Raw genomic sequence first — 27,947 nt, 5'->3', positions numbered from 1 at the left:
GGCCTGAGCTGAGAGGGAGTTCAGAGTCCCTCATGTAGGGTGGGAGGGTGGGGCCAGGAGATGTTGGCTCAAGTGGGTGCTAACAGAAACGCAGATGAGTGAGAGGGACTGGGAGAAGGGAGAGACTTACACCCACCAGCCTAGCACATCCCCTCCATTCCCCTGGGACTTCTCTCAACCCAGCCGTACCCTCCCCTCCAAACAAGGCCCCTAGACCATTGGTGATGGAAATTCATGGAACTCATGGAACTAAGTAATCAGGCAAGAGAAGAAGATGATGGAGCATATTCTCAGGGTTTGGTGAATTCAGACCCTTGGATTAATTGTGAGGGAAGCCACCTCCTTCTCAGGGGTCCCATCACTGCAACTGGCAGTTTCCTAAACTGCATCTTCCTCCCCTCCTCCTTCCTCCAGACCCCCAGATTAAAGACTTTCTTCCCCCTGGGAAGATGGGGCTTTCTTCATATGGGGAAAAGGAGCATCCCAGGATGCTCTCCTTTCTGTAGAGTGCCAGCTGAGGCTCTCACCGAGCTCGTGTGGCCTGGATTATCTGAACTGACCTCTTGGTAGACACTAGAATAAGCAGAGACCAATGTAGTGACCCCTCCTCTGGCCCCAGAGCTGAGCTGACCTCTCAGGTGGCCAATGAGGCTGGGTCTAGGCAGCACCTGGCTGCTGGTGGGGAAGGCATGCCCCTCCTTGGGGGCCTAATGCTGGACGTCTTTGCAGCCTTCTCCACACCCAGAAGGCCTTGCAGCCCCTGAATGGCCAAAAAAAAAAAAAAAAAGAGAGAGAGAGAAGTGAACCAAGCAGAGCCCCTTTCCCTTTCCCTTCTCCTTAGTCTTCCTTGGTTAGGGCTCAGCAGGCAGGGCTCTGGCTAGGACTTGGCAATCTCCAACTTCCCTCTGGCCTTCTGATGGGTGGGCCACAGGGGAGGCACACACTTCCCTCCAGCAATCACCCTCCCCTGCAAACACCCAGTAGGAGATCCCTCAGCTCTGGGAGTCTGTCCTCCAGATGGCAGCACCCAGTGCTTAATCTGAGTCTACATGAGAAGTGGGGGTGTGTATTTAGGGTCCAGGAAAAGGGAACTAGACCCTCTCTTGGAAGGGGGTTGGGCAACAGCTGTGCATGGTTCTCAGCCATAAGAAGGGCTCTCCAGGGGAGAGTTTAAAGAAGAGTGGAACGCCTCTCCCCCCACCCACCCCCACTCCTTGCTGAGAGTCAGGGAGAGGGGGTGGTGACTGCAGGGGCAAATGGAAGGCAGAAGTAGGAAGGGTCTTTTGTTAAACAGGCACTCTAAGAATCCTGTGTTAAACACACCAGAGTTTTTGGCATTTCTAAGGAATCCTGTGGCTTTTTTTTTTTTTAAATTAAAGGACCTTTAAACGTTATAATAGTCACCTCTTTGGGTGCTGATGTTGTCTTGGTAAAGCCCAGGTGTGTGGATTTTGGGTGCTAAAACTGAAGCATAGCTGCAGTACTGCCAGCATGAGGGACCATCCGTGGCAGCCCAAGCTTTTATGGCCCCCCAGAAGCTGAAGGGAGCAGGGCAGAGCTACTGGAAAAGGGCAGGGACCCGGAGCATGGAAAAGGGCCAGTCTCACCTCTCAGGACAATCCTCCCTGAAACTTCTCTAGCCTGACCCCCTTACCCTCCAGGTGGGATTTTTCAACTTCTCTCAGTTCCCTTCACTTCCAGGAGCTCCCAGCTATCCCTCCTTCCAACGCCCACTTCCTCAAATTCCTTCATTTTCATCTGTCACAGAACCACAAGCCTGTCTCCAGGGGTGATGCACTCAGTAGTGTAATTAGCTGATTAATGAGTCACTTCCCCCTCCTTAGGGAAGCTTGAGGAGAACAGGGACTTGTCTGTTCCTCAGGGCTTAACACGGGGGTGCACGTAGGTGGCCCTCAATAAAGATTTGTGGAACAAATGGATGAAGGATCTGAATGAATCACATGTAATCATGTAATGTCTGCCTTTCCCCAGACTGGAAGCTATTTCAGGGAGGGACTGTCTGCCTCCTGGAATGACTAGCAGTTGTGCTGTAGACATATCTTTGGGTTGTGGTGTCCATGGACTGAAATGAGCATAGACTGCTGGAGCCGATCAGTCTCGACAGAGGGGGTGTTGGGGTATGGAAGGACTGTTCCATTCTCCCGTGAAAGTGGGCCACCCTTGGGAAAGACACCAAAAAAGGCTCTCAGCTGCACTGATCCTGAGCAGTTTCAGACAGCTTGAGATTACAAGAATGATATCTAATGCTGTGCTAAGCATTTTATAGGTATCATCTCATTTCATACACATGGCAGAACTATGACTGCTGTCTCCCCCTTACAGATAAAGAAATGGGGTGGGGGTGGGGTATCAGGCAGTGAGTGGCGACTAAAGAGCAGGGCAGGGATTTGAATGTGGGTGGCCACAGATGGTATGAGCTGAGAACCTGGACTGGCTGACTTGTCAAATGAAGGCCTCTGGGAGTCAGGAGCCATGGGTTCTAGTCCCAGCTCAGCCATTTTCCATGTTATCAGCTTTGCTCATTCCCCTGATGGGGCCCACCTCACAGGGTAGTGCAAAGGGTTCAAAAGTACAACATAAAGACAGGGGATCACAACACTGGAAGGAAGAACTCTGCAGGCCAATAAGAGGAAGGAAAGGGCAGAACGAGGGGAAAACGAGGACATGAAACTCAGGGGCCGGTGGGGGCTGAAATGCAAACATGTTCAACAGAGATGAGGTTCAAACACCCAGCTGTCTGGGTGTCTGAGAAACAGCTGCTGGAAGCTCCCATAAACCATCCCTCAGGGCTCCTTCCTGACCCTGCCTGGAATTGAGGTGTTGAAAGGGCACTGCAGCCACAAAGCTTCTGTGTGAGGAACAGAAACACATCCCTCTTGCATACACGGGCCGGCGCATAGTTATTGTCCACACAGCACATATATTTCTTTGGTTTTATTATCACAAACACCATGGCTCTGCCACACTTTTCCTTGGGAAATTCTGGGCCCCTGTCTGCTCTACAAATCCCATCTTTTCTACTGGACAAGGCCACATAGAAGCATCCAGACCATATGTAGACATAAGACACATTTGATGGAACAGTTCAACTCATAGCTTATAATGATGCCATTTGCCCAACTGAAAGAGCTTTACAGAAACCATGCCAGGACTTTTAAATCATGCTTGATTGCTTAATTCATGTTTTGTGAGCTTCACAAAATCATGGCTTCCTTTTCCAGAATACTTGGCATAGATGGGAAGCTCCATGTTTGGGACAGGCTTTTTCTGGGAGTGAATGTCAGGCAGCGATATCAGGTCTCCAAATACAATGGTTTGATAGCCACGTTTAGGGGGAAAATCAAAAGTATATCCCTCCCTCCTCCCCCCACCCCTGCAAGGCTCAGATCCTGTTATGGTGTGGCCCATCTACATTGAAGTGTGATATTTGGTTTCAAAAGCATTCAGTCTTCTTTGGCAAAGTGAGGAAAATTGGAAATTGGTGGGGAGCTGCTGAAGAAAAATTCCTCCTGTGATCCTTAATGCTAATGCTTCATTCTCTCTAATAACCACTGATAGACAGGGGCTGAAAGAGAGGAGATTGAAAGGTGAAAAAGATGCAGACTTCCCACATCTGTCTAGCATACTGTCAAATCTTGAGGATGGGGGTAAATGGCCTCCTTCTGCCATGCTCTCTTGCACATAGTGGCTGCTTTTTGGTTTGTGAAACTTCATTTCTCATTCAATGTGTAATGTTCTGAACTGACATTTTCTACAGCTACCAGCTTGGAACCACATCTTCATCATGGGCCCCTGCCAACCTCCTGTACCATATTCCAAGGCTCCCAAAGCTGGCCCAACCAAAAGGCAAGGCTTGTTTTATGACACCATGATGTTCTTATCTATATACAGCAGCTGGTGGGTTTGGCCCTGCTTGGGGGACAAGTCTGTAAAGACTTCAAATCCAGACGAGACTTACCTAATCGCACGGAACTCTGGGGACCCTGAAAGAAAATACAGCGTCAGGTTTTCTAGTTAAAATTATATCTGCATCTGCTTATGGGAGTGACTTTTCCCACTGACACCCCTACTCAGAAAAAATGCTGGGGGTGAGGAAGAAGACAGAGAGAGTGGAACTGATGGGCCCTTGGGGGCCCCTCGGTGGCTTTGGCAGCCCTAAGTTATGTGCAGCCTCTACCAAGCTGAGTCTAAGATGGGTGCTCCTAGGAGACCTCAAAGCCAGGCTTTCCCACTGAGACCATAGCTTGGAGCTGGAATTGCATGGGGTTGGCTCTCAGGAGTAGGAGCTAAGAGCCAAGAACCCTTCTTGAGGGGCAGTAAGCATGCTCCTCTGTCTAAAACAAGAAATGATATGTTAAAGCTCCCAGCCCTGGGTTAAGGACTGCCCCCTACAGCCTCTTCTCTTGAAATGTGAACCTTCTGTAGAAGCTCCGTATTCCCAAGGAGCCCCACCTGCCCCAGGCACCAGAGGAGCCATGAGGGGGTCCTTGGGCCAACCAGAGGGCAGGAAAAGAAGCACAAAAGGCATCAGAGAGGTTCTGAGAGGGAGATGAGGATGAGGCAGGGAAGGGAGTTTCCACACACAGGCTCAAAATCACTGCGCAGACACCCCCCAACCAGAAGAGCCCCAGTATGTCCCAAGATAGGCATTGTCATGGAACACAGAACAGAGACTCAGAGGCCCAGGATCAGGGCAGGCCAGGCCCCTGCAAGGCCAACTCGGAATGAGCTCCCTTCCTTGGACAGATGGATTCCAGAGCTGTATCTGTTCTCACTAGCTTAGCAGTGGCTTCTCCACAGATTCAGGCTCAGAAGCAAGTATGGGCTTTGACCCTCAAAGAAAGCAGGAGCCACCTAGGTTCTTGTTCCTGAACTTCACATGAGCCAGGGCTGAGGATAACCCATCAGAAGTAAAGGGAAGGTTCCAGGGAGCCCAGGGAGAGCAGCCAAGGAAGATAGGGGCTGGGAAAGCCCCCCTTCCTGGACACAGAAAGCCTCCTCCATGGTCCCCAGTAGAGGACCCAAGACTGCTCAGGTCAGGGGCAAACCTAATAGGTGTCTTACTCTAGAAAATGCCGATGCATGTTTGAAGATTTCACGTGCAGAGTCTGCAAGTTCATCCCCTCGTTCCTGAGGTCTGTTGGCTAGAAAGGAAAGAAAAGGCAACTTTTGTAAAAGAGTGAAGCTATTCTCAAGTTATTGATAATAATGATGACTGAGGGTCACTGCTGGGCTTTCTGGCCCACATTTTCACCTGAATTTTTTGTTTGTAACTTTTTATAGCTCATGGTAGAATTTGGCCCATGGGTAGAGACCTCAAAAAAAGCACAAGTGAGGAAAAAGATTAGACTGCAGTTCAACTTTATAGGTGGTAAAGAGAGCGCACACTTGGAGAGACACTTGTGAGAGGAATTCTTTGAACCACTTTCACAGCATCTGCACACAGACAATTGGGTTGTGTCTGAGCGGGACTAAAACAACCAGGCAGTTCAGTAAAGAGAAATTTCTTCCCCAAGTTCCTTAGTGTAGTGCAGTTGAAACCAACAGTCAGCCATAGGGATGCCGCCTGTGTAGGCACAATTTTGAATGTACCAGGTACAAGTTATTCTTATCTTTTTGTTTAGGAAAGTATTTCCACTGAGGACCAGTGGCCACTTGTAGATGAGGACCAGCTCCAGTCTCCACGGAGATGCGCTACTTGAGGGCCTTACCTAGAGGTTGCAGGACACTGGTGATGGCGTAGACCACACCGTTTGTGGCCATGATGTCAGTTTCAGCAACAGGTTCTTTATTGACATTCACTTCATTGTTTTTTCTAAGGGGCAAAGAGACAATTGACCATCTCTTTTTTATTCATTCATCAAACATTTACTGACACTTACATATGCCAGGTCCTGGGCTAAGTATTGGGGTTACTCTGGGAGAATGAAACAATCCCTACCCTCAACAGACCTTCAGCATGGTGGGGTAATTCTAATCCCATGGATGGACCTGGCACATGTTCTTGTACAAAATGTTCTTACGTGTTACTTCATTTAATCCTTACAACTATGTATGGTAAGAAGGATTTACCTTGGACAGAATACACGCTATGTGAAATTAAGAACCCCCTACTTAATAAGGCAAGCCCTCGATCTTGAGGCTTGCTTTTGTGAAACTTATGGCTGTAAAAGGGAGGCTAAGCCTTCCTATAATTATGCCTAAGAAGCACCTCCAGAGAACCTCTTTTGTTGCTCAGATGTGGCCCTTCTCTTTCTAAGCCCATCTTGGCAAATAAATTCATTAACCTCCCCATTACGTGGGACATGACTCCCAGGGGAATGAATCTCTCTGGCGATATGGGACACAACTCCCAGGAATGAGCCTGGCCCTGATGTCAAGGGATTAAAAATGCCTACTTGACCAAAAGGGGGAAAAGAAAGGCAACAAAATAAGGTTACAGTGGCTAAGAGATTTCAAATAGAGTCGAGACGCTATCCTTGAGGTTACTCTTATGCAAGCTCCAGCTAGATATCCCAAATGGCCACAGTATGCCACGCCTTAACCAACAGTAGTCCCAAAATACCTAGGTCCCTACCTGAAACTCTATGGAAATTTCACTGTAAGATTTATTTTTCAGAAACTTAAATCTACTGGAATATTCCTATGCCAGACAGTTCCTAATACCCAGAGGCAATAGCCTTTTTAAGAACATCAACCAGATGCAGCCCTCTTCCCCATAGTGTGAACATCCCTTTTTAATATGAACAAATTAGGGTGGTCACTGCCTAGACACCCCTGAGGATTGAGAAGGTGATTAGACAAGAGGAAGGGGTAACAACAGACAAGACAGGATTTAACAAAGGATTGTGAACACTGAATCTTTATATAAATATATGTATATTTTAGATGCTAGAGTATTAGAATAACTAGAAGGAAATGGCTGAAGTGGTGGAACCATAATCCATAATCTTCTTTGAAATTTGCTCTATAGCTACTTGTTAAATTGTACTTTGAAAGTTATCACCTTTCTGTATAGATCTTATATTTCACAATAAGGAAATAACAACTACAGCAACAAAAGGGGTAGATACCATTGTCCAATTAACAGAAGAGGAGACTGAGGCTCAAGGCAGGCTTCCTTTAAGCTAGTTAGGTAGGCTGCTGGGAACAGAAGCCAGGCCTCCAGCTCCAAGCAAAGGGTTCTTTCCACTTCTCCTTGTGCCCCACTGAAGATTTTCTTGCAGGAGGCCCACCCAGGGTAAATCTAGCTCAGGCCTTCCCAATGGCCCATGTAGCAGACACAAAGGGGAATGAACAGACGGGACCCAACACCCAACACTAGGTCCTGGGAGATTCTTGGGTGACCTGCAGAAGTCAAACAAGTCATTCACAGCTCGACTTCCCTGACAAGCACAGGGATGGCTGAAGGCCATGGGAGAGAAGGAGGGAGCAAAGCTGAGGCAACCACATGCTGGAAGAATGGTCCCTGTTCGGGGGGGTGTCAGTGTTTTTGTCTGGGTCAGCCAGTGAGGTCCCAGGTAGGATCTCAGAGGGGGCTATCTGTCTGTCTTTCCCAGGGGGACCCTCTGAGCACAGCTCCAAAGTGGAATGTGTATCATCAACGTGCAGAGCGAGGGCAGGCTCACAGACCAAGCATCAGAACTGAAAAGGCGTCTTGGGTCGTGAGCCCCTGGGTGTGGGAGGGGAGGGGAGGGAGAAGGGAACTGATCTCTCAAGACACAAAATTACTTGATCAATTGACTATCATCTTCTTAAGAGGAGGAGGATCTAATAGCCTTTCCCAGATGCCAAATCAGATGCTTTATTCCCCTACAAATCTGAAAGTTCTTACTTTCAGAACACAATCTCACTTGATTTCCTTGAAGGCCCTTTTCTTTTTTCTCTCTCTGTGGACAAAATGTACTCAGAGGTCCAGGATGCATCTTAAAGGCTGTGTGTATCTAAGGCCATCCTTGGGAGATATGCCCTGGGCACAGCCAGGCTTTCTGTTTGCAGACATACTCACCGAGCTGACTTCCAGCTTGTCACCTTGGAGAGACTTCAGCCGCACCAGGGCCCCAATGCCTCCACTAACCAGGATTTCCTCACCAATGTGGTATTTCAGAATGTTGGCAAGTTCCTTGGCATTTCCTGCAGATTTGTGGAAAAAGGAGGTAGAGTTAATCCCAAAGCTGGTCGCTGGCATAGTCAAGGAGTGTTCAGAGGAGAAGATGCAAGTGGTCACCCCCTGAGATGGAGAAGCCCCTGTCCAGGGGCTAAGCACTCCCTGGGCCCCCTCTATGGGCTAAGCGCATCACGGTCAGCAGGCACAAGGCACATGACCGTGGCCGTGACTCTGCCCCTGCAGTCGGCGGGCTGCTGGTTTAAGTGAGGCTGGACTCCCTGGCAGCTAGGAAGGAGTTAATCCATACGCCTCTGTGAGCATGACTCATGTGTCCATGAGCTAAATATTTGCTTGGAAAGCCAGGGACCTTTCCGGCATGGCATCTGGGACTTTTCACCATCAGCGTGGCTCCCGACTGTTATAACACAGTAGTGAAATATTTACACATTCTACCCTCAATGCAGATTCTGTTTGAGACGGTTGTTTCCTGAAGGGAGAACTTAAAAAGAGGCAACAGCTGCAATCTGGAGGAGTCACGGAGCCGATGAGGTCAGGGCTGAAGGGGGTATTCCCTCCAACTACCCTCCTCCTCACGTCTCGGCATTCCTTTCAGCCCACATCAGTTTCTCCAGCAACTGGGGAAAGCATCTATTGCTCATAAAGGTGCACAGGCATTTCCCAAATTAAGTGTGGGAGGCAATTTTTAAAGCTGCCAGCTGCCCACACATCTCCATCAAGGCTGCTTTTAATACTCACATTACCAGTCAAATAGCTGAATTTCCCCAGGGCTTATGAACAGCTATTTCCAGCATCTTGAAACTGAGACCAGAGGCAGTTTTATAGCATTTTGGAGAGTTCACTTGGTAATCGACAAATCCACATCAGTGCTGTGGACAGAGCCATCAGATACCAAGTGATCACCGAACATTCCACATCCTGGAGCTGACCAGATCTCCCCTTCCAAAAGATACTGCCTGAAGATAAAGAGCCAAGCCAGACCCCAAGGTGGGAAGGGCCTTGTGCAACTGGGCTGACCTCCGTTCACCAGGAGCACTGGGGGTGTAATCCTGTCTGCAGGCGGGGATTGGGGGATTGGGGGGGGAAGAGTGTTGGAGTGTTCCCCACCCCCCACCTCTGCTGCCACACAATTGAAAGTGAAAAATGAAATGGAAGCTGATCAGGCTCAGGCCACCTGGGGAATGTTCTGTTCTTGCTGGATGAGGGAGGATGGAAAGTTTACTTTCAGAATGAACTTCTCCCCTCTTCTCAGGAACATACGTCAGCATCAAAGACACAGTAATAAAGAAAATTAAACAGGACACAAATTCAGTTCTGAGCTGCCTGCAACCTGAACTTCCTATGCTCCTCACACGAGAATGGGAAGGGAGGTGTAGGGGACGTGGGCCCCAAGGTTCTGTCCAGGCCCTACCTCCTCCGCAGGCTCACCTTTCTGTGATGGGTGGAAGTGTCTCACCCGGGTATGCATCAGGGCTAAACACACACACCCATCACCCTCATGACAGTCACTAATGATAGAGGGCATGTGCTCAGCACTGTGTACACCACCTCGTCTCATCCTCACGACTCAATGAGCAAGGTGCTCTTATTATCTTCATTTTCCTAATGGGGAAACTGAGGCTCAGTGAGGTTAAGCAACTCAGCTGGCATATGCATGAGCCAAGATCAGAACCGGCCTTGAGGTCACCTGGGAGCCCAAGCCCTTAACCAGCTGTAAGAGCTTCTCTGTAAAGCTTTTGCCCCAATGGGCATATAACACAGGGAAATGGCTTCACTATCGCTGTTCTCACAGGTCCCCAGGGGGTAGCATGCCTGGGCTGGGCTGGTTGTTGTCCGCCTTCAAGCCCTTTCCTGCTCCTCTCTGCCCTGCTTGGTGCCCTGGAGGCTGACCTCTATCATCCAGGCTCCCTTGCCCCTTTGTAATCTGCTAACAGGAGGCCCAGCAGGTAACTTGGGGGCAGGAGGAGACAGAGGTTGGGGCACTTTGTGGCCGCCTTGCTGTGGTTCTGGTAGTGGCTGCATACGGCTCCTGCCGCTGCAGCCCCTTGCCCAGGGCTCCAGTTCTCTTTGGTTCCTGCCCTCACACCCTCGTCCCAGAAGGGGTGGGGTCGGGTGGGGGCAAAGGCTTCCAATGGAGACAAGTCCCAGGTGTCATCACCCTTTGTTGGTTCCCTTAATTTTGTCCACACCCTTAAAAATAGTTCTGATGATAAATTTCCTTGAAGTTAAACGCTTTGTAATGGGCCACTTGTTTCTTATCAGGACACTGACCAATACCACTCCTTTAGAAAAATTGAAAAATGTATTTAAGTTGGTCTTTACCCAAGAGTTTGTCCAGTTCTCCTGGTGGCATAGCTTGGAAGGCTTCATTTGTGGGAGCAAAGACGGTGTAGGCCCCTTCACGGTTGAGGGTCTCTGTAAGCCCTGCAGACTGGATGGCGGCTACCAGCATGCTGTGGATATAGGCACAGAAAATGTCACCTGCTGGTCAGGGCGGGATGGGGGAGGGCATTTTCCTGGAATGTGTCACCGCTTGGGGAAGGCTGAGCCCAGACCATTGGAATTCACACCCCGTGCTGGTTTTGACTCCCTCCCCATGCACAAAGGGGGAGATCTTCCAGCCTGGATCTTCTCTCTAACCCAACATAAATGCTAAGCACAGAAGTTAAAAGCCAGAAGGGGAAGGAGGAAGGGAAGAGAGCGGTCAGGGGCCTGGCTGAACAAGGCTCTGGGGAGGGCAGAGGTGTGTGATCTCCTGGTCCTTCTGTGGGCAGCTGAACTCAGTGACAGGAAAACACATTCTCCCATGACAGCGGTGAACGAGCCAGACAGGAATGGAGAAAGCAGGGCAAGAAAACAAACTGACATGTGGCAACCTAGAAGGAGCAGCAAGGAATCTTCACTTATGATAAATAGCTACTCCAGAGAGAGTGAGAGACCCATCACACATTCAAAGCCACATGCTCTCAGTTCGCTTGAGACTTTAAAGTGAGAATGATGTTTTCCTTGCACTTCAGTCATAAAAGCCCCCCTTCCTGCCTCCCATGGCTATGAAGATCACACTCCTGGAAGTAACCCTTTACCCCAACTCAGGCTTTCAAAGTAACCTCACCCATGCCACATCCCCAGCCCAGAAGGTCACACCAGTATGCTACTAGTGTTAATTTTTAACCCCCTTGGAAAGGGGGAGCTTGACAAATAGTGAAGACCAGCATCCTGCTCCAGCATAACCACTTGGCAGAAGTCACACTCTGAGATGGGACCAGCTACCTAAAGCGGTTGTCTCCCTTCAGGACATCCATGACGGTCCCCATTGGGGGGGTCAGCATCCGGTCCATGGTGAACAGGGTCCCGTACCTCCCTCTCTTGTCATGGGCGGCGATGCAGCTGTTCTCGATGCACAGGCTCTGCACAGGAACAGAGAAAGGGCTGGCTCTCCTCCCTACTGACACGGTTGTTCACAAAGATGAATGAATATATAGTGGAGTGGGTCATTAAGACTATCATAAAATGACGTGTTTTCTCCAGGAAAGAAAATAATTAAAAATCGTCTCCCTTTTTAACTTTATGGCCACAGAGACCCCAGTAAAGTCATACAGAGGCTCCATAGTGAGACTATCATGTTACCCATGAGGTTCATCAGCAATTATCAAACAAATAGATTGAGCCCAAAGATTTATTTAACAGATGACAACTATCTTTAGCTAAATGGTGCTGGTTGGTCCCAGCCAAGGGCTATGTCGTGTTGTGTTTTCTATTTGATATTGCAGGGTAACTACTGGGTGGGAAGACAGAGAAGAGACAGGAGAAGAGAGAGGAGAACCTGTGGAGCAAGGAGGGCTATGCCTGCCTTTAATTTAGGAGCCTCCTTTCACATAAGCTAAGTAGGATGCAGACCCTCCATTCCTCCCCCACTTTGTTCATCCCTCTGAGTTCAATGTGGACAGTTGCTTATCAATTTCCATGGCCAGAGAGGTGTGTAGTTTATTTTCAAAGCCTCCAAGATGCTAATCCTTCTGCAGGATCCCATTCTGGTATCAGATATACTTTCCAGAAATTATTTACTTTCTTATTAGACACCAGTTCTCAGGGAAGCTCCTGCCTTCTGAGGACACTTTTTACAGTAACACAGCTTCCCATTTCTCAGTGCTGATCCGAACAAGGAGCACAATTTAGGAATCAGAACTTACATTACGATAAACAAAAACTCTCAGTTTTTTTCCACCCAGAGTGTCCAGGGTCTGTCCATGGTACAGATACTTGGAGGCCAGCTGGTCTTTAATCAGATGGTTCATAAGTAAATTCTTTGTGTTGGCGTTGATGCGAGGGGTTCCATCTGCAAGAGAAGACATGTTTAGGTCCAGGGAGGCATGTCCCTGAAATGAAGAGAATGATCTGGGAGACAAATACAGGGAAAGCCTGTCCCTCCTTGAGTTTGGAGATGGAGATTGAGAAATCAAGGGGGGGCTGCCAATATTCCTTAACATCTGGCGTCTTTCTGTGAAAAAGAAAAAGGTTCAGAAAACGGAGGATGTATGGAGTTTTGCCCTAGTTGGGAAGGGAAGGCACGGACACAGTTTGGCCACCTTCTCTGCCTCCCCAGGGCTGCAGCCCAGCTGTATCCTCACTCTGACCTCCTCACGATCACACTGGTAATTAACCCTGCAAATCAAAAGAAAAGGGAATTCTCTGCTCTCCTGGCATATGCAAACTCTTAAGTTCTGAGGAACAGATCCCCAAATGCTTTCCCTGCTCTGCCAAATGAAACAACAGGGCCTCTCCGGTGAAGTCACATCTGCTTTCAGTTGAGTTGGGGTGGAAGTTCTAACGTTCCATGGGGGGCTGTAAATGGGGGAGAGGGTCGTGGAGGTGGCAGTGGGTGGGGCAGCTGCCCTCAGAGACTAACAGGATGCTTTCCCCATGTTACCTTTGAATACAGAATTCAGGGGGGCCAGGAGAGTCAACCGCTCGTTTCCGGACAGATGAGTGCCGAGGCCAGCTTGTCTAAAAAGGTCAACGGCTGTGGAAACATCAGTCTCGGCAGCCAACTCAAATAGTGTCTTGGCTACAAGGAGGGAGAAAGTGGATTCAAAAGTTAAAAATGCTGTTTTCGTTTATCACCTCCGAGTATGACGTATGGCAATAGGAATTTCATCTCATGCTACAACCCTTCTTCAAATGCTGCAGGGGCACAGCGGGCTTGTGTCATCAGGGGAATAGTCACCCAGAAAACTTAACTGGCCGGGGAAGTGAAGTGAGGCTCAGCGCAGCAGAGGACAGGGAAGGGAGAGGTCAGCCGTGACCCATGCCTTGGGGAAAAGCTGGGTCAGGGCGCTGTCCAGTGCTGGGGAGGAAGGACACATTCTTTGTATTATATCTTCTGAAGAGTCGATAATGCCAGTGACCACTCCCATAGAAAAAAAGGGGGCTTTATTTTTCATTTCCTGTGAAATTTCTTCACTCGTGGCAGTAGACCTCCCTGGAATTCCAGAATGAGGCTAGTATGCTGAACGAAACACAAGCCAAAGTTCATTCACTCATCTCTCCCTGGGGCAGTGACCCTGGGGTCCTGACTTGGGCACTATTGAGAGAGCAAATGCCCTGAGGTCACCAAATGGCCCTTGTGCCCAACCAGCGCAAGCAGATCTTCTGTGGAAGCCTTCTGTGATCATGTCATTCCCTCCACAGACACCCCCAATGGTTTCCCACTGCCTCTAAAACAATGTCTGAACTCCATGCCTGAAGCTCAAGATTTTCTACAATCCGGTCACAACCCCCTGGGTGCTCAGGCCTTCCTACCCGAGAGGTTATGAGCAGGGTCCAGGCAGGGAAGTGGTCTTAAATATCCCTGAGCTTCCTCCAGCCCTGCCACCACTGATGGCAGAGGGGGCAGTAGGCCTGGGAGTCGCTGGGAGCCTGGAGACCAGGCTTACCTGAGTCTGGGATGAGCAGTTCATCGATGAAGTGGATAACACCATTGGTGGCCAGGATGTCTTTATTGGAGATGACGGGCTTCCCATTGATGGTGAGCATGTCCCCACTGCAGCCCACCTCCAGTGTGGTGCCCTCCAGTGTCTCCACAGTCAGCCCCGCCATGATGGCTTCTGCACACATGGCTGACTTCAGGATGTGGTTGTTCAGCAAGTCTGGGGGCCACACAGGACACAGCTCAAGTCAGCACCTCCTCCGGACTGACCTCTGGGGGCAGCTCACAGCCTCCCCTTCACTGTACAGACTCTCTGATGCTGACCTTCAGACGAGGCTGGGGCACCGCCACACCCAGACCCTCCTTCCCTTCTGCCGACTGCCCTCTTCAACTAGCTCAGGCTTGGGCATCACATGACCTGAGTTTGAATTCCAGTTTGGCCAAGCTATGGGACCTTGGGCAAGGGGTTTAACCTTGTCAAGTCTCAACTTCCTCATCAGTCAAGTGATGATAATAATAGCATTCATCCAGGGCTCTTGTAAGGATGAAATGAAATTCTGAATTCTGTAAAGCACCTAGCATCACACCTGATAGCAGAGTACATGCTCAAGAAATGCCAGTGATTAGCTTATTAGTACATGTAGTTGAGGGTGAATTATCTTAATTAATACTAAAATCCAGGAATAAGGGGAAAACTAAAAAAAGCCCACTATGGGACTTTTTTTATCTACTGACCTTTATCAAAAATAAGAAACGTAGTAGGAAAAGATCAAAACTGTAGCAAATGACAGTTTTGAATTATTTGTACATTTTATTTATCCAGACTTGCATTCATTTTACCCAAGAGTTTACTAGTTGCCAGGAACTGTCTTAGGGGCTGGGATCAGTGATCAATAAGACATGGTCTCTGCCATCCTATACTATAGTCATTTCTTTAATTGTCCAAGTGCTATTTCAGGGGCTGGGGGCCCAGAGGAGGGCCCCTAACTCAGTCATGGCTTTCACCGGCATCCATGATCTCAGGGGCCCTAAAGATGCTGGATCTAGGAAGCGGCAAGAACCAATCAAGGAGGAGGCGTCTCCATCCCCTCCACCCCCAGGCAGAGCAGGTTCTGTCACTGATACTGCCCCAGCTACCCCAGGCCCTTTGCCTCACCAGAGGGGTGAGTTTCAATCTGTCCCTGAGTGTGGGAACCAAAACCGAGCTGCCACAGATAGCAGGAAGTTCTGAGGCCTGCAGAGTCATCCAGCTCCTGCAGAAGTGTCAACAGCCTTGAAAGCCAGTGCTGACCAGATTCAGCCAGAGGGGAAGAGAGAGGATGGCAAGACCGCTGGGAAATCTAGGCTTAGGGGATTTAGTCTCTCCAAAAAGGAAACTGAAGCCTGGGGTGGGGTGGTGGTGACCACTCAGGGTCACTTGGAGGGCCAGTGGGGCTAGGGCTGGAAGCCAGGGCTGCTTCTCGCCGGCCTGCCAACCTGCTAGTAAGACAAAGACACTCCTCCAGTGGACTCAAGACTTTTAACAGCACCAGACAGAGGGCTCTTACTTTGAGAAAGCCTGTCACTGAGTAGGAAAAGACAGATTTGCAGAAGGAATAAATTAGGTTTTTGTTGTCTTTGTTGGCCTCACTTTATAATTAGAAATTCTAATATCTGTGAAGATAGTAATGTGCTCTGTGCACAACACTTTTTTAGGGGGAGCATGGCACTAAATGAAATGCAAAATATGCTGAGATGTACCTGTCTCATCTTCTCCACCCCCTGCCCTCATTCCCATGATGTGTTGTATTTATCATCGTGTTCATCACGATGACCTGTCCTTGAGCCTGTCACCCTCACCAGACTTTAACTTCCTTGAAGGCAAGACTGTGAAGTATAAATTTTTTTTAATTAATAAATTTTTTTTGTTAGAGAACTTGTAGGTTATAGAAATATGCATAAAATGTATAAAATACAGAGTTCCCATATACCACCCTATTATTAACACCTTGCATTAGTGTGGTATATTTGTTATAACTCATAAAAGAATAATTTATAATTGTGCTTTTAACTATAGTTCATCATTTACAATAGGGTCATTGTGTTGTGCAGTCCTAGGTTTTCTCTTTTAATTTTATTCTAGTAACATACATACGACCTAAAATTTCCCCTTTCATGATGTATAAACTTTTGTGGCCTTAGTACCTAGCACCAGCTAGGCACATAGAGGCTTCCAAAACTTATCTGCTAGACACGTAAACAGATTCCCACCCATGTCTTCAGAAAAACCCCTTCTCATCCCTGCATGGGTGGAAGGAGAGCATTTTAAATTTATAAGGTGTCTGAAATGCATCAGACATTGTTTATAGTATATCACAAAGGTGGACTTAAATGAGTTCAAAAGAAAAATCATCCCTGCATTATATTGGAAGGAATAAGTGTGGTTGGGGTGCAGAGGGGACCTGGGGTCTGCTCTCTGTCTCACGGAACTCAGGGCTCATCAGGTGGCAGCTCAGTGCTCCCCCTCCAGAAGGAGCAGAGCCAACCCCCCTCAAAGCTCCTGGGGTTGAGGGGGGCCCTTTTCTTAACAGCTTACTGAAGAGGCAAGAATGTAACCAGCATTGGAGAGTCTAGAGGTGACTGTTACTGGTTTTTGATAGTAATTTTGGCTTTTCCATGAGGCCTCCTGGCCAGACGTAGAAAGAATTAAAGCACTGGCATGATGATTCCATTTCAACAATGCCAGGACATGCTACCCTGTTCTACACCTCCAAGCTGCTGTTCCACCTGACAGCCCTGCTCTGACTTTGGTCATTCAAGTTTTTAACTCTTTCTGTGCCTGGCCAGGACCTCCAGTTCTGCCTTTCTCCTGAGCCCAGCTGAGTCTCTAGACAAAGGCTGCTGGATTTTGTAATTGCCCCCTCAAGTCAGGGCAGGGCCCTGTTTTGGCCTCTACTGGGACATGGCTGGCTGGAACCAATAGGATGGGATGGTCCCCAGGCCACCTCCTTGGTGGACATTCTGAGTCACCTCATGGCCAGTGACACGTCTATCTCGGACTAGCACAGGCCTTGGGCTCGGTCTGGCTGCTCCAATGAGGCAGCTATGGGAGCCAAGGGGTGCTCACCTCTTAGGGCCTCTGGGTCACCCAGGATCCGGTTCAAGGTCTTAGCAGGAATCTTCTCGAAGGCCTCATTGGTCGGGGCCAAGAGCGTGTACTGGCCATCACCTTCGAGGAGGGTGTTGAGCCCTGATGCAGCCACGGCAGCCTATGGGGAGGGGAGAGGACAGAGGGGGCCTTGAAGGTCCTGGGGTTCTCTGCAGACTGGAACTTCACACACATGCACACAGCCTCCCTCAGAAGGCTCACGGGTTTTGTAGAAGCCAAGATGGAAGGACAAGCAGAACCAACGCTCACCTCTTAGCACCCCTCCAGGGAGGCCTTGCATGCTCTGAGCTCCAGCCACACTGGCCATCTTTCGGTTACTTCATGGGCTTCTCCCCACCACCCCCAGGCCTTCCTCTTGCTGTTCCCTCTGCCCTTCCCTCCTTTTTTGCTTCTCAGACTCCTATCCATTCTTTAGGCCTTGACTAAAATACCGTTTCTCTGCGAAGTCAATTTGGCATATGTCCCCCCACACCCTCCCACTGTCACCCACAGACAAGAATGCGTTTGTCTGTTATACACACTTTCACAGCTTCACAGCTTCTCACAATTGTAATGAAACAGTTATTGGTAATAATTATTTATGTGAGTTCCATGAGCATAAGGATCACATCTGCACAACCCACTCTCTACACACAGAATGAGCTTTCAAAAAGAATAAATGGCTTCTTGCCCTCTCAGAATAAGACCTACTTCACGAGGTCTGCAAGGCCCTGTGGGATCTGGCCCCTGCCAGCTGCTCTGACCTCACCTCCTCCTTTTGGCCACTAGTGCACTGTACTCTGGCCACAGTAGCCTCCTTGCTCTCCCTGCGCCTTAGCCTTTACCCTTGCTCTCCCCTCCACTGGCTGTGATCTTGTCCTAGCATTTTGTATAATTGGCTCATTCTTATCCTCAGCTCAAATGCATCTTCCCCAGTGGAACCTTCTCTGACATCCCAGTCTCAATTGGCCACTCTGCTACCCTTGCTTACCACCACATAGTGCTTATCACAGCTGTGGCTACTTTGTTTATATGTTTATTGTCTGTCTCCTCAGAGAGAATATAAGCTTCATGAGGACACACATTTGTCTCTCTTATTCACCTCTATTTCCCTGGCATGTTGAACAACTAGGAAGTAGTAGGTGCTTAATAAGTACATGTTGGAAGAAGGAAAGATGGGAGTTAGGGAGGGTCAAAGGAAGGGAGGAAAAGATTTGCCAAACTTAAAAACAGTAAGAGGAATTTACTCAATGGGGCACATATTAAATTAAAATGTGCTGCCAACTTTTTAGGAACAATATCATTCTCCTGCAGACCCTGACCTTTGGATGACCCAGAAGAAATGCAAAGGAGGGAGGAAGAGCTTAGAGATCCAGCGTCCCCGGTAAAGTGCTGAATCCCACACCCCAAGGGCCACATCAGTGCCAGTGCAGCCCGTGGGTGTTTGTCCTTCTGTGTTGGAGATCTCCAGGGGAGGACCCACCCCAGTCCCATATGGTACAGTTTGTGGTCAGGAAGTTATTCTTGCATCAGGGCAAAAACCCTGACAGGGCAGCCTGTGTTCACTTCCTTCCAAGCAGCTGTTGACAAGAGGAACACCCTCTTGCCACTCCAGTTGTAAGACGAATGCCTGCTAGGTAGGGAAGAGGGAACACAGAGCAGTCAGAGCTAGGCCAGGAATCAAATCCAGACTCCTGAATCCACACTGGTGGCCTCTCTGCTGATCTGGGAGCCAAAGAAACATGGCTATGGCTGGAGCAGGAGTCCCAGGATGGGGACAGGTGGTCTAGAAGCATCATGCAACCTGGCAGGAATGTATTCAGTCCCTGGTCTGGGGAGAAGGGGCCTTCCCGCCTCTAAAACCTATGAAGTAGGTACAGACAGCTCAAGATTCAAAGGACTCTGCAAGATAGGACCAATCCTACTGCTGCCACAAACCACTGAACTTTCCAGGGGAGCCAAGAAAAGGGAAAGCTTTCAAAGGAGAAAGTAGGCAGAGGGGATTTCATAGGAGATGATGAATATTTCCTTGTAGCCCAGCTGAGTGTCTGATTGTGGATTCTCCATGTTTACAGACATTTAGGGAAACTTTTCCTCTGTCTCCCCATAAGAGACATCCTCTACTCTTCCTGCCAGGGCCCAAGGGAGGCAGTGTGGCCCCAGCCTGGGTCTCCGCCCAGGGCCATCCCTCACCCGAAGGGTCTCGAAGGTGTCCTCGATTTCGATGATCTGCTGGATGTTGTGGGAGATGGTGGAGATGACCTTGTCAATGAGGTGCACCACACCATTGGTGGCATGGTGGTCGGCTTTCAGCAGCCGAGCACAGTTGACAGTTACGATCTGTCCAGGGAGGAAGCAAGCATGAACAGTTACCATATCAAAGGCATGGTCTCCAAGCCCCAGGAGGGGACAACAGTGTCAGTGTTCTCAAACACCATAGGAGATTATGGGTCCTACAAGATATGGAACTTGAGAGCCCAAGGAGAAGCAGGTGCAAGGAGGCAGGTGGTTGTCTACAGCTTATCCCTACTGCAGGACAAGACTGCCCTAACCAGCCCCACATATGGGGCCAGGAGTGGGCTCATTGTGGGCAAGAGACAACACTGTGTAACTCGGCATTCCCCTACCCCATTGGGATAGTGGTGGATTTGGATGTCCGAATTCTGGTACATGGAGGTGAGGGACGTGCCGTGTTTCAGCTCATCCGTCAGCACTCGCCTGTTCACCATGTGGTAGCGAAGGGCATTGAGCAGTTCTATGTTGACATTGCTCACGAGGGAGTCCAGCACTTCCTAGAAGGAAATACAGTGTGACAGTTAGGTGATGGGTTCTTGCTATCCAGGGAAGGGTACTCAAGTACAGTGAACCCAGGTCTCCATCTGCAAGGATACTTCCTTAGTGAGCACCAATTTTCTCCGGCTTTATCGGAGAGGTTATGGAAAGAATTTTCTGAAACAGTAGAAGATCAGAGGACTATTACAGAATCCCATTCTTCATGTCTGCCAGCCCACCCCACCCTCCAGGAAGTAGGGCAGACCCCTATAAGTGTCCCCTGGGCAGAAGGAGGTCATCTCACAGCTGGCAAGGAAGCCCAGGCCTCGTTGCTAGGGGCGAAGATGGTGAAGCTGCCGGGCCCTTCCATCTCAGGCCTCAGCTTCTCCGTGCGGTCCGTGTACAGCTGGGTGGTGGTTGATCCAACAACTCCCAGGGTCTCATAAATGTTTGAGAGCGGCAGAGCTGCAGGGGCAGAGAACCAAAGGAAGAATGGGCTTCTGTTGTCCCACCCCAACTAGACTGCCTTCGCTGCTGGAGGGAGAGCCTATTGCTGGGGAGCAAAACACTTGTTACATGAATCTTAAAATAACCTCTCTACTTGAATTCAACTGATTGGTAATTTTTAATTCTTTGGATGAAAGCAGAGAAAAGTTTTTCTTCTTAGACATTTAAGTAATACAGGGAGGAATGTTCCAGAAGTAGATATCCTCATTATAAACTAGTCCTATAGATTTATCTAGTTATTGGAACTGGTTCCCTAATGGCTTCTACTAGAATGAAAGAACTTTACAAATCTTTGAGGCATTTCATATATTTGCAAATACTAAAGCTTCACTTTCTGCAAGTAGCCTGACATTTAGAAGGGCCCTGTCCTCAGACACTGAGGACGAGGTTCCCTTTAGAGGGCGTGACACCGATGTGCAGAGGGTGAGCTCCCCTTCTAGGGCCACCTCCTTTGCCCATTCATTGCCCCTGCCTAGCCTTCCATTTCTGTCAGTTATGTGCCAGCCACACTCTCCTCAAGACTCTGATGCCATCTAAATTGCCACCCTCCCCCTTTTAAATCTCAGCCTCACCTTCTGAATCAATAAAACAGCTACTATTTCAAAGTTAAAAAACAAAACAAAACTTCTCTGCACACTCCGTGGTGGTGTGTGGAACTAAACGGACGGCTTTCATAAAATTCACAGGTGCCACACTGACTTTGGCCCGGCTGTGGCCGTTCGCAGTGCCCTCTGTTGACACTGGGTAAGCCCACTCAGCCTGCTGCTCTCCTCCCTATGGACTCCAGTGGGGCCGAGTTTGAACACGGTCTGAACCCAGCCACAGACCCAGCCTATCCTACCTTCTCCCTAACAGGGCTGGTCAGAAACTGATGGGCTGTCAGTCCAACCCTCCTGGATGCATTTAGAGTCACTCCCAGTTAGAGATAGCAAGGCCAGGGAGCCTGCACGTGGTGAGAAGGACATAGGCAGGTGAGAATCCCAGTCTATTCTACTTGCTGATTAAGGAGGTCAGCTTGGACAGGAAGAAGTGTAAGAAACTCATTGTTTCCAGCTTCCATTCCTCTGCCCTTAAAACAGAACTTGGAGGCCAGTGAGCACTTGGGGAGAATGTCAGTACACCTTCTTTCCACAGACCCCTGTTCAGACTCTGCTGCCTTTTACGTGGGTGCTTTTCTCTCTTCTACCTCTCCCCCTCCATCTGAACCAACAGGCAAAGCCTGGCTTACCTGCTGGACAGCCCCTCTCTCCTGGGACCTTTTCATATCCAGGACAGCACTCATAGCTGATGATTCTGCAATGAGACACATAGATGTGTGTATTAGGCAGGGCTCCACTCCCTTCTCACATTTCATTGGGTCCCGCTCCAGGAAGAATTGCCTCCATAGTTGAGGAAGAGGATGCTGGATGAAACAGCCTGCTCTCATAGGAGCTCATTTGATAAGTCATGTTTGTGCCAGGACCTTGTCACTCCTCATCAGCCTTGTAGAATGTTCCTGGTGGTTGCCATCACCTACAGCAGATCAACTGGGGGACAGCTGGAGTACTGCAGCAGCATGTTCAATAGGTGATTAGAAAATGTAACTTACCAAGAATTTATCTCCAAAATGATTCATGGGAAAGCCAATGGTTAGTGTTCATGAGGGGCAGCAAGGAGCAGCAGAATGAGCCTTGAACCAGGAATTGTAGCTCTGGGTCTGTCACTAACCAGCTGGGACTTCCACAGACTGTCCCTTCTCTTCTCTGGGACTCAGTTTCCCCATTGTAAGAAGCATGTATGTATGGTGAGGTAGTCATTGGATTAAATCTCTCATGTCCTTTCTAGTTTTCTGATTTAACGATCAAGAAGAAGGGCAGTGTATATATGATCATCACATTTTCCTCAGTTTTTACAAACTTTAAAAATAAAAACAAAGCTCCTCTTATCAATATACTTGCTTTCTTTTGCATTTCTTTAGTTAAAAAATTTTGAATCAATAAAAAGATATAAATGGCTCAAAATTCAACATATACAAAGGATGATGTAGTAAAGAGTTCCTTAAACACCCCCATCCTTCAACCATCCCACTGTCCTTCCAGGAGGCAAGCAATATTGCTAGTTCATGGAATTTTTTGCATTTGGGTGAAAACAAGACTGGCAGTATACAGTTTTAAATGTCGAACTTACTTGGTCAGGAAGACTGAAAACCTTCTCCTTTCCTAACTCAGACCAGTCCATCTGGAAACATTTACTACAAAAAATCGTTTACTACCTCTGAAGGTTTGAAAACATAATGCTCCACAACACAATGCTCTAGGGAAGCCCAGAAGACTTTTCCCTAGAAAAGCGCGAGGAAGTAAGAGTCCTAGAAGCCTGTACCTAAGAAAGATTTGCTTAAAAATCAAACTCCAAAGTTCTACCTAAGGCCATCCCTGTACCCACAGCATAAGCACAGTCATTCCTTGACAGCCCTGGAATCAGATGCAAACAGCCAGGTCCTTCTCCTTCGTTTCTTATACATGGATATGCCCATTGGGACAGGAGAATTCAGACTTCACTTGCAGCCATTTACCACCAAACTGCTCATTGTGGGACTCTCATAGGATGTTTAATGCCATCACCAAAAGAGAGGCTGGCAAATCAAGAAGGACTGTGGGCACTGGAGAGCTGGAGTATGCTTTCAGTGTGCCTGGAACATTGTACTCTCATTAATCCAATTGAAGTCCTCTCAGGGAAGCCTAAGTCAGTCATGGGAATAAGACTGGCTCACCTGTCTTCAAGAGGGGTGTTTCAGATACAGATCAGCCAGGATTCTCAGGCTGCCAGGGAGCTGAACATGGCACTCAGCCAGAAATGGGCCCCCCAAGAAATGACTGAGTGACAAGCTAAGCACATCCTTCTTTGCCCTGCTCTCTCTGTCCTCCTGCCTTCTTCTTTTCACTTCTTTTCTGGCCCTCTTCCCATCCTGTCCCTTTCTAATCTTTCATCCCTGTACTTACAAGGGCTAATTAGACTGACCTTGAGCAACCCATGATTTTATCTTTGGAACTAAAGTCATCTTCAGCAACTAAAGTAAGATTTAACTGATACACAACTTTTCAAAAGCAGTCTGGTATAATAGAAACAGCACTAGAATTGGGAGAGTTGGTTTGTAATCACTAGCTTGCAGGGTGACCTTGAGAATAACTTTCTCTTTCTGGGTCTCAAGTTCCTGATCTATAAAATGGGGTGAAGTTAAACTAGAGGATCTTTAAGTTTCCTTCCAAAACACTATTCACTTTTCCAGTCAATGGACTTATTTCTAGGGAACAGAGAAACACAAAGAATTCTGAAGAAGAATCTCTTTCCCCCTGGCTGATCCATTCTAGCATCCAATGGGACAGCTGTGGGCAGCTGGAAGGAGACTGTCTGCCCGCTTCTCACAGATAAACCTAGGGAGAGCTCTCCACCTTGAACCAAAGCACCTGGGGACAGTCATGCAGGCCTTCTCTGATAAATATCAGTACTCTGTGGCTGGGGTTGGGAGGCGGGATCAGGTCAAGCCACCCAAGGCTTAGTTTCTTTCCCAAAGTGCTTGTGTTCACTTCCATGGAGTTGGAGAGACAGAATTGGAGGATCTGTCTTACCCTCAAAGTCTTCCTCATCTCTTGGGGCTCCTGTGTACATGGATACTTCACACTCCATGGTTTGGAGACCCCACCAATCTGGCCAAAGATTATCCTTCCATGGTGTCAGCTTCTTAGTTCCATCCCCCAAATAATGAGGGAGCTGAACATCTCAGTTTGCCTCACAAGGATTTCACTGAGGACAAAAGAAAACAATTCCCTAAGTGTAAACTTACTGGTTCTTGTGATGAGAAAAAGAGAAAGGACACCAGGGTAACAGAGGGCTGAGTGGCTGTGAAGGAAAGGAGAGAGCTAAGCAGAAAAGTCTCAGTATGGAGAAGTATACTTAGGATGGAATCAGAAAGCTGCAAGAGCTCTGAGGGGGTGGGTAGGGGTTTCTTAAAATCACAGCTGGGTAGGGGCAGACCTAGGCCTATCCTCATATTTCATCAAGTTCAATTCTCTTTCCATTGCTTTCAACAATGCTAATACTTGGGGGAAAGTGGACTGATTTGGAAAGTATGACATCTAGAGGACTCAGGGGCCCTAAAATACCAAGGGGGCTAACACTTGTCAGCACTCATTGTGTCTTTCTTCACGGGGGCTTTCTGCAACTATGTTCACGGAGGTTGAACTAAGCTCTGCTTTCACATGTGGATGGCTGAACATGGCACACTAACCACAGCAGAGGCTCAGTCCCCAATGCTGGAAAGCCTTCACAGCCAAATACCTCTTCTTGGTTAACTGAGTGTGGTTCTCTGCCAGGAAGGCTTTCTTCCAATCCTCTGGCCCCTGCTGACCTCTCCCTCCTCTGACTCCTGCTGCCCACAGTCTAGCATTTCTGCATCTCTCTAAGTGCACAGGTATAAGCCATGCCTTCCGAGCTGAGAGTGGCATGCCTTGTGAGTTGACATGGTTCCAAAGCTGGTAGTTTACCTGCTCCCAACTGCCCCCCCCCCCCCCCGGCAAACCATCCCTTCTCACAACAGGTCTGCATGGCCCCAGAGAAACAGAGAGCAGCTGTGAATTACAGACTGAGAAGATAGCTTATCGAGATGATCTTGACCAAACCTTTCTGGATTGGCAGTCCCAACAGTGCCCTGCCCATCCATGCCTATTCTTAGCCGATTGTATAGCCCAACATGGGCTCTGGGCCTGGGGGCAACAGGGCTAGGGGTTAATCACAGTGGAGTGGGTCTGATGTTATCACTCTAGGATGAGTGCAGGAAAGGATGGAAACCATGGAGACCCAGTGGTCTGTGTCCCACCAATTCTTAGTCATCCCTGCTCAGAAAGGACCAATCAATTGGTCTCTGACTCTAATCTCATCAACAAAAGCTCTTCTGATTAAAGGCTTCTCCTTGACCAGTCGTAGTCTAGTAATAGAAGCCTCAGGTAAGAAAAATTATACCCACTAGGGCAGTGAGATATTGTTCCAGTTGCCCCAGGTCAGAAGAACAATTTGAAGGAGAAAGTGAGAGAAGGTGCCTGATTTAGAAGGGCATTTAGAAGGGGCAAAATGATAGTCCCAACCCAAGATCTAAGAACAGAGATGGTTCAGGGAGCTCTCCTCCATTTTCCCCTAACATTTTAATTCATGACTGGATAAAAAGGGAAGTATTGGCATTTTACTCCCTGAAATAATTTTCCAAGAAGTTAATGCAATATATGAAAACAATCACTCTCTCCCATATGCACTGCCACTGTGGCTGTAAATGCCTGGGGATTAACTAGACTCTGGGAAGTAGGTAGGGCCAGGAATGGAGTGCAAGAGCCAGTCTCCTGTGACAGAAGGTAAACTAGTCAGTGTGTCATGGTTTCCAAGCAGATTGCAGAGCAAACACAGACCGACATTGTCTAGACATTTGACATGCCCCACAGGCTGCCTGCCTGGAGTGGTTCATTTTCTGCACTCCTAACCTTGGAAACACAGCAGCTCACATTCTTCAGGATCTCCAGGTAGAAAATCAGGGCTTGCTTTAACCTCCAGTCCACCACTAAAGGTCCCAACCACTACCCCATTCACCAGTGTCCAGAGATTGGTTAGTGATGAGGACTAAGTCTTTAGAGAGTGTTTCCAAGATTTTGGGGCAATTTTGTGTGTGGTGTGTGAGAGCATTTTGGGGGCTTCTGGATGTTGTGTCTCCTCAGATGCCATGTCCTCCATCAGACTAGGGGTGTTGGGTAGTCTCCTTGGAGCAGGGGATCAGAATGACCATTAGGAGAGAAAAGATGGTAATTCTGGGGCTTCTGTTGACCCTAAAAAGGGGCTTCTACTGTCTTGCAGTGATGTCATCATCAGGGTGATGTAAGACATCCCCTGGAAAAGTCTCCCTTCAGAATCAAGTAATAAAAGGACAAATCTTACTTGCTTGGAACTTTGGAGGATGATAGAGATTGAATAGAGATTTCAAGTCAAATACTGAATTGAAGAAAAAGGAAAAAACCCACCAAAAACAGGTATGAGGTCTATGGCCTGGACCTTGCAGTCCCCCTCACTCGGTTCCATACAGCTTAAGGGTCACACAGGCAGCGTGGCCTGGGTCCCTCCTGCTGTGGATTCAGACATTAGACCACTCACCGCAGGAGTTAGAACCCCACGTTTCCAGGCACAGGGACCAAGTCTGCAGAGACCCAGGTCAGAACACAGCAGCTGAGGAGCACCACATATAAAAGTGCCCCCAGGAAACAAAAGAGACTGTGGCAGAACTGTTGGCAGGAGGTGCACACACTCAACCCAGTCTCTGATTATTAGGCCACCTAAACACAAAGTGGACCTTTCTGGATCGACCCCATCTGGCTCCCAGAGTGGGATACCTTAATAGGAAAGTAGCCAGAGGCCGAAAAGCCTCACAGGGGAAAAAAAGTGGGTGGTGGGACCGGGACTGAACAGCTATAAAGCAAGATGTGTCCCAGAATTGACAAGTGTAATGAAGAGGGGGCATTGAGTGAGGGAGAGAATTTAAACAAGTCATAGGAACTGGGGAGAAAATCCTGCACAAAAACAAACAGAACAGATCAGGATTCCTGGGTAAGGAACACAGGAAAGGAAGCTTTCTCCTGGAGGTGAAGCAATTGCACATAAAAGGGCAATCTTAAAAGTTGCACCATATAACCAGGGCAAGAATCAGGTATAGAAGAGCTGAGAAAATCTGAACAGTTAAACATGGACTACTTTAAAGGTCCAGTAGAAGTTGGACCACATGTCCACATAGCCAATCTACAATAAAACCCTAGGCTAAAGGGAGAAATTGACCTTCAGAGTTAGCACATCAAAATAATCAGATGCCAAGACATCAGCAAAAAATGACAAGCCATACTGAGAAACTAGAAGATATGGCTCAGTCAAGGGAACAAACTAAAACTTTTTGGAATAATGAATCAAAGAAGTCCAAACAAATCTTCTAAATCAATTCAAGGAGATGAAGGAAAATATAGATAGAATTAAACTAATGGTGGATATAGAGATAAAGGTTATTAAAAAGACAATGTGTGAGCAAAAACTTGGCTGGAAGGAAAAGATAGGAGAAAGGGGCTTGGAGTGGTGTGAAGCAGTGAAGATCTTCAATAAAGGTAACTGAACGGGTAAATGCAAAATCCAACTGCACTGTATCTTCAATACTACTCTTACTTCAATACTTCACTACTTCAATAATAGTTCAATAGCACTGTATCTTCAATACAGTACTACTCTCACTTCAATACTACTCTTCAATTCCTATAAGAATCAGAATACTCTTGAATAAGAAAAGGCTGTATTTCCAGATAATGTACACACAAAATATAAAGAGGTAATGTGGGATGAAAACAACATAAAGAGGGGAAACAGATGGATACAGGAGCAGAGAACATGAAGTTAAGTTGGTATCTTTTCAAATTAGTAGG

At 48.0% G+C, this 27,947-nt stretch overlaps 1 protein-coding gene across 1 annotated transcript in view; it reads right to left on the bottom strand.

Annotated features, from left to right (window-relative positions):
• Positions 1-2,921: 2,921 nt before the first annotated feature.
• TGFBI (transforming growth factor beta induced) overlaps positions 2,922-27,947 on the bottom strand; it is a 42,774-nt gene continuing 17,748 nt past the window's right edge. Inside the window, exons 3-17 of the mRNA XM_037801437.1 lie at positions 21,707-21,771; positions 20,276-20,436; positions 19,827-19,991; positions 19,393-19,539; positions 17,179-17,320; positions 14,080-14,292; positions 13,074-13,211; positions 12,337-12,482; positions 11,417-11,553; positions 10,469-10,599; positions 8,030-8,154; positions 5,733-5,835; positions 5,086-5,165; positions 3,980-4,004; positions 2,922-3,586 (exon numbers count right to left, since the gene is read on the bottom strand). Coding sequence (XP_037657365.1) covers positions 3,546-3,586; positions 3,980-4,004; positions 5,086-5,165; positions 5,733-5,835; positions 8,030-8,154; positions 10,469-10,599; positions 11,417-11,553; positions 12,337-12,482; positions 13,074-13,211; positions 14,080-14,292; positions 17,179-17,320; positions 19,393-19,539; positions 19,827-19,991; positions 20,276-20,436; positions 21,707-21,771 — 1,819 coding nt within the window. The 3' untranslated portion in view covers positions 2,922-3,545. The remainder of the gene's footprint in view (positions 3,587-3,979; positions 4,005-5,085; positions 5,166-5,732; positions 5,836-8,029; positions 8,155-10,468; positions 10,600-11,416; positions 11,554-12,336; positions 12,483-13,073; positions 13,212-14,079; positions 14,293-17,178; positions 17,321-19,392; positions 19,540-19,826; positions 19,992-20,275; positions 20,437-21,706; positions 21,772-27,947) is intronic.

The sequence above is a fragment of the Choloepus didactylus genome, chromosome 13 (genome assembly GCF_015220235.1).
Source record: "Choloepus didactylus isolate mChoDid1 chromosome 13, mChoDid1.pri, whole genome shotgun sequence".
Lineage (NCBI taxonomy): Eukaryota > Metazoa > Chordata > Mammalia > Pilosa > Megalonychidae > Choloepus > Choloepus didactylus.
This window is presented reverse-complemented; position numbering and strand designations above follow the sequence as displayed.